The 6,442-nt window shown below is 48.3% G+C and overlaps 1 protein-coding gene across 2 annotated transcripts in view; it reads right to left on the bottom strand.

Moving 5' to 3' along the window:
• Positions 1 to 576: 576 nt before the first annotated feature.
• Positions 577 to 6,442, bottom strand: part of sesn1 (sestrin 1) — a 38,682-nt gene continuing 32,816 nt past the window's right edge. Inside the window, exons 1-9 of one of the 2 annotated variants that reach the window (XM_019894994.1) lie at positions 4,370 to 4,657; positions 3,192 to 3,257; positions 2,906 to 3,106; positions 2,642 to 2,824; positions 2,289 to 2,516; positions 1,630 to 1,887; positions 1,346 to 1,536; positions 981 to 1,125; positions 577 to 897 (exon numbers count right to left, since the gene is read on the bottom strand). In XM_019894994.1, the coding sequence (XP_019750553.1) occupies positions 811 to 897; positions 981 to 1,125; positions 1,346 to 1,536; positions 1,630 to 1,887; positions 2,289 to 2,516; positions 2,642 to 2,824; positions 2,906 to 3,106; positions 3,192 to 3,257; positions 4,370 to 4,471 (1,461 nt within the window). In that variant the 5' untranslated portion in view covers positions 4,472 to 4,657 and the 3' untranslated portion in view covers positions 577 to 810. Of the gene's footprint in view, positions 898 to 980; positions 1,126 to 1,345; positions 1,537 to 1,629; positions 1,888 to 2,288; positions 2,517 to 2,641; positions 2,825 to 2,905; positions 3,107 to 3,191; positions 3,258 to 4,369; positions 4,658 to 6,442 lie in introns of those variants that run through there. The other variant, XM_019894995.1, reaches the window with a different exon arrangement.

The raw sequence follows: 6,442 nt of genomic DNA, 5'->3' as shown, positions 1-6,442 counted from the left end.
CGCTTCTCCTCCACATCGAGGTGGCTTGGGCATCTGATTCGGATGCCTCCTGAACGCCTCCCTGGTGAGGTGTTCCGGGCATGTCCCACCGGGAGGAGACCCCGAGGACGACCCAGGACACGCTGGAGAGACTATGTCACCCAGCTGGCCTGGGAACGCCTCGGGAGAGCTGGAAGAAGTAGCTAGGGAGAGGGAAGTCTGGGCTTCCCTGCTAAAGCTGCTGCCCCCGCGACCTGGCCCCGGATAAGCGGTAGAAGATGGATGGATGGACATTTGGGAAGAATGCAGTGGATGGGGAACTTGTTTTTTTGGGGGGTTGGGACAAGGGGGGTCAATATGACCCCCCCCTCCCTGTCCCTGCTGAATACAACAGTGGGAGCAGCATCATCATCTCATTATCGTCATCGTGGATACGCACACTGCGCTGGGGAGTTCAGGCACATACGTATGGGCCCCAAAAAAGATGATGATTGAAATGAGATATGGAAAAGAAAAACAAAACAGTGATGACAAACATTAAAAAAAATGAATGAAGGGGATGTTGCTGGAATACTGTCAGTGCTTTTTTTTTTTTTTAAGCCATGTGCTGCCTACTTCTGGTCACTTTTGGCACTGCAGGCTTAAAAAAAAAAAAAAAAAAAACAAAACAAACAAAAAAAAAACTGACTCGTTGCTTTTTGTTCTGATCTTGCATCCAGCTCCTCTGCCCCCAAAAATGTTTTCTTGAAATGTCCCAAGAATGACACATGACTTAAAAAAAAAAAGAAGAAGAAGAAGGGGGAGAAAAAAAAGAAACAAAAAAGAAGCACTTCATGTCATGTAGCGAGTGATGGCTCTCAGAGCGTATAAAAGTTCGGCTTGCATTCGCGCTTCCATAAGAAGCAGATTGACATGGACCTGCAGGGAGAGAGGTAGGAGGCCTTTAGCAGCAACGTAAAATTTTTATTCTTTTTTTTCGACATGAGTAAAAGGTGTCTGACCTTCTCAGAGTGCTGGAACTGCCTCCAGAAGCTCTCGTACATTCGCTTGGTGGTTTTCTCTGGGCTGCACACCATAGTCTTGATGTAGATCTTGAAGCTACGGTCCAACAGCTGGTTGATCTCACCATAATCATAGTCGTCATACCTGACAATCACATGGGGAGGGGGGGGGGGGCAAAAGACCACATATTGATAATACGCTCCACAACCTACAATGAAAGGCTTGATTATCGGATGTGGTTCGTTTATGTGTGCCCTGTGAATGGCTGGCAACCAGTTCAGGGTGTACCCCGCCTCCAGCACCCGCCCCGCCCGCACTACCCTTTCAATTTTATTCCGTCAACATGTTAGCTGCTCTTGCCTACCTGATGCCGAACATGCAGTGTATGTAGTTCCAGATGGCCCTGCGCAGCATGCTGGTGTCCACGTCCTTGTGCGTGGCCATGGTGTTGTACGTCAGGTTGTACGCCATCTGGAACTTCTCATCCAGCATCTGACCCACATCGGGATAAAGACGGTTCACCAGGGAGTAGCCGTGGTCCTCCCAACTGTAGTCCTGCAAAAAGCCCCCCCAAAAAAAATTCGAATTAAAATGAGACATGATCGTGAATTGGGGCCACGGGCGCCATTGCATTTGCGACGAGTGTACCTGCACTCTGAAAGTGGGCACGTGCTCGCCCCTCCTGGAGAAGTCCTTGTAACCGTAGCTGGGGTCCTCGAAGTGTCGCGAGATGTCGCGGGAGGGCACCCACTCCTCGTCCTCGGCCGTCACCACCAGCATGCTCTCTGTCTTCTCTCGCTCGAAGCGCGTGGCCATCTCCTCCTGGCTGGCCTCTTCGTCATCGCGGCACTCTTGCAGCTGCTTCATGCGCTCCATTAGCACCTCCACCTCGCCGCCGCACACCTCCTGGACAACGTGCCGGTAAGGGGGAAGAGTTTTGACGTCTGGACATGTGGTAACATGCGCACGGGTGGTCATGTGCTGTGAGGTGCAGAGGCCAGCAACAGGTGGCACTAGACCACCTGGCTATAAGAGCCATGCCAATGCCTGAAGAAAGTCATTTTTGGTAAAGGGTGTAACTGACAGAGAGGCAGACTGTCATTTTTATCTAATTGTGAAATTGTGTTGATTTCTGCACAACAATTTTCCTCGTCAATGTGACCCACCGTTGCACTGCAAGGGCAAAACAAGATTCTGCTGTATGGTGTCTAATTTGAATGACGTTTCTGTATCCAAATATGGCTCGTGCCACATACGGGGAAAACAGATGGCCGAGGAGTGTGCACAACCATTAGCATTTGTCTCACCTGGCTGCCAAAGGGACTGTCGTGGTGGTTGTTGCCATTGGCGATGTCGCACACGCAGTAATGGCCGACCGAGGGCGGCCGGAAGGTGTGACCGCCGTCGCAGTGGATCTCGGGCATGATGCCGCAGCCGAAGGTGAAGGAGGCCAGCGAGTGGTAGTGCGTGAGCAGAACGACAGCGTGGATGAGCTCGGCCAGTGACCAGCTGTGCTCCTCGGCTTTTAGCAAACCCTTGATAAAGACGAAGCGGAGTTGGTTAGCTCACTCAGTATGACCTCAGCTGTTGCGCAACACTTTTCACACCCCTACCACTCCGCCACCGCCCACACCCACCCGTCCTGAGTTTGGTTTCTCACCTCGATGTGCTCCTTGGTGAGCAGCCACGGCCGGTGGGCCAGGATTTTATTGAGCTCGCCCAGTTGCTGAAGCTTTCTTGGGGCTCCGTCCAGCCCGTTGAGCCACTTGGGGTCGCCGCCCACCTGGAGGAAGTCATTGACGTGCAGGTTGACCAGATAGGAGCACTGGTGGCGAGCCGCCGCCTACACGCGGGATGATGCGACAACCGTAAGACGCGTGGCGTTTGAAAAGGTGAGGTAAACAAAGTCCAGGTGGGGTCGCACCATGATGCCGATGTAGTGGCGGTAGTGCAGCGACAGCGGCCCGTCCATTTGCAGCAGGTAGTGCTGCGTGCGCAGGAAGCTCTCCAGGTACTGCGGGTGGAAGCCCATCACCAATGAGATGTTGTCCAGGCGACCGAGGGCGGCGAACGCATCCTCAAAGATCGACTGTGTCCTGGTGTCCACTTTACTGACTTGAAGAATCTGGGACGAAAATACGTGACATTATAAACGGGCCCAATAAAGTTGTTTTTTGGGAACCTCATTGGCAGGATTAACATTTCCATACCTCTTTTTCAGGGATAAATCTGCTTGGCCCGTTTCCCAGGGGTCTTGGGATTCGCACTCCCAGATCCTGAAAGACACATAAAAGGGGAAAATGTAGTTGAAATACTTTCTCGTCTCGTTACGGCGGGGAAATTATCTTTGAGGTCCTTTGAGCAAAATTTAGACAACGCATGACCAGGAGGTATAGACTGCACAACATGGCTATCTATACACAAGTGTGTGAGTATGCTTAATGCTCCATAAAACGTACGAAACATTTAATAGCGATAGCAGCTTCAACTTATTACTTCGTCTTGTCAACTCACACAACATTGAGACATTTCTAAGCATAACTGCAGCCTTTGTGATGAAAAATCAGTTTTGAGGACAGAATCAGTAACTGTGAAACAGCAGTACAACAGTAGTTGTTAAAAGTGACTTTTTTTGGGGGGGGGGGGATAATTATGGCTTCAGTGTCGGTAAACATGATAAGTTTGTTGCACTATAATGAACACGGCAGGCATAAAAGTGACATTTTTTAAGCCTAATGGGGGCATTTGTGATGAAATATCCGATTTTAAGCACAGCATCAGTAAACATGATTTGGTTTGGTGGTTTTACGGCAATATAATGCACATCTCGAGCAGAGTAGATGTTAAAAGTGATTTTTTTTGAGCTATTGTGCAAGGATTAAGCACAGGATAACTGAGGCATTGATGACGAAAAATCTTTTTTGGAGGATTTCATGGTCGCATGATGCACACAGCGACACAGTAGACATTAAAAGGGATGTAAATGAACGGAAAAAGAAAAGAACTTTTTTTTTCTTCATGTAGGGACATGTCCACTCAGAAGACGAAGATGAATAAACTGACCAACAAATGACTTAATTCTGTCGGGACGACGTGGGAAAAATAACGGAATCAGTCGATATAACAATTCATAGAAGCGACAATAAAAATGTGTGTTGGGGTCTTTTCAAAACATTCGAGGGCCCCCTCCTCCCAAACTTGACAGACAAACAAGTCCGGACAAAAGACTGCACTGCAGCTCATTCAGTCGAAGGAAAAGCAGTTGCCCGAGAGCAGAAATCGACTGACATCGCTTTAAAACACCAACAAACGGTCGCATGTGTCATCTTTTCGATGCTGCGCTGATGAAAATGAAAATTGCTGTCGTTTTTTTTTTTTTTTCGATTACCTTTTTTCCGAGCCGTTCACAATGGGCACATATCTTAAACAAGTGTGTCACAGCGAACGAACAATTCTCCACGTTCTCCGACGGTGACACGGCGTGCCTCATGTCTTGTCCTCCCCGCACTCCGCTGCTTTTGGACCGGGTTTGAAAGCTCCGCAAACCGTCCCCCCGCAGTTCTTTGTTCCCCGGGAGGCTGCTGCGCTCAAGTGCTCCGCTCTCGTCAGCTGTTGCGGGCCGGACAAGCAGCCAAGTCACTCCGGCAGCCCCATTTGGTTCCCCACCTCGCTCATACATTCGGTAAATAAGTCGAGGCGTGCTTGAGCGACGCAAGAATCGGCCAATCGCGCGGCGATAGCGCGCGGGAGCCGGCCAATGGTGACCAGTGAGAGGAGGAGGGGGCGGGGCTAAGCGTGAGGAAAGAGGAAGGAGGGGGGCAAAACGTGAGCGGAAAAGACAAACCCCCTTTTGCCTTAAGAAAACATCACCGCGTCTTTCTGTGCTTCTTTTGTTCACTCCTGATTGAATTGTCAGTCCTTTCTGTTTGTTAAATAACCGTGGCTGTTCATTAACCATGACGTGATGCACACTGACCAATATACAATCAGTAATCAATACATACATTTGTAAAGACAATCAAAATCCATCTTCCAACAACAAAGGGGTTGAGCAATCCAAAAAGTACCACCTATTGTGGGGTTTTTTTTCAGTGCAGAGGGCTTTTGTGCATAAAAAAAATGACCAATCAAGGATGGCACAAAACTGCTGAACAGCAAACCAACATGAAGTGCAGGAACTCATATATATCTTATTATAAATCCACCAAAAAATAGTTCCATTCCACTAACATCGTAGCAAAGGTCAGTTTCAGATCCGGTGCAAGCGCAACAAAGCCATGTCTCCCATCAAGTGGTGAATATTGACATTACAACTTAAAACTAGGCCAGCTTGCGAATCGCAAAAATCTGCTTATGCATTGGATTTTTCTGTAACACCCCCTCCCCCGAAACAAAAAACATCTGATAAGCTTCCTACATACATTTTCCATGAAAAAGCGCTTGCGGGTTGGGGCGGGGGCAAAACAAAAAAATATATATATATTTTTTCAAATATTAATCAGCGGGCCACTCAGTGTGGTTGCAGGTTGCGCTGCCAGTTGCTCATTCCTGTCATGCCATGTTGGAAGCGTGACTGTATTCGGCTTCATGCGTGACGTCTGACACAAGAAGATATGCTTTCACCGCTGTTTTTCTGTCAGATCAGATTGTTTGTAACTCACTCACACATGTCCATACCAAACACGACATGCGTACTGGTCGACTGGGAGCAAATCATTTCAACAACACAGTCAACGGGGTGACTAACAAGCAACTGTATCTTGGCTAATCACCATCACCAAACTTGAGGCTCACGTAAACCCGACAGACAAAATATTAAAAATAGTCTTGCAGCCTGCTTTGCAATTTATTAGTTTTGACCAGAACCTAAAATCATTTGTCAGTTTTCTTTGTTAGATTAGAAAAAAAAAGTGTTTTTGCTGATGTCTAATGCACTTTTTTTAAAAGACACCAGTCAGTCTGAAACCCTCTGCATGCATGCGCTTGCGATGAATTAAGCCAATAATCTCATCTGAAAGGATGACGAGGTCTGCAGGCCCTTGAACGGGGGCTCTCATAGGTGCAGCGTCTCAGACCACAGATAATAATGTCATCTCTCCACTAATCAAGCCGCCTGAAGGACTCCCTTTCGAGCCACAGGACAGGAGAGGAGAAGGGGGGGGGGGGGGAAGATAAGGAGGACCGACCGCTATTATGGCTTTGTTTATCCCAGCCTGGCAATAACACGTTCACTTGCGTGCCACATTACGCTTTTATCACATCGTCAGGAGGTCAGTTACTGCTCCCGATACGTTAAGCGGTGGCGGGCCGAATGACCGCAACCTTCAGTGGGGACTTAGCCACCACAATCATGTCACAATTATAGAGACCGTCTTTTATCTGCTCTTCTGTGCAACAAAAAAACTACTAGAAAGCTAAATTTGGTATAACGAGCAGAGCCAAAAAGTCACCCCCCACCCCC

The sequence above is a fragment of the Hippocampus comes genome, unplaced genomic scaffold (assembly GCF_001891065.2).
Source record: "Hippocampus comes isolate QL1 unplaced genomic scaffold, H_comes_QL1_v1.1 scaffold8, whole genome shotgun sequence".
NCBI classification, from domain to species: Eukaryota; Metazoa; Chordata; class Actinopteri; order Syngnathiformes; family Syngnathidae; genus Hippocampus; species Hippocampus comes.
This window is presented reverse-complemented; position numbering and strand designations above follow the sequence as displayed.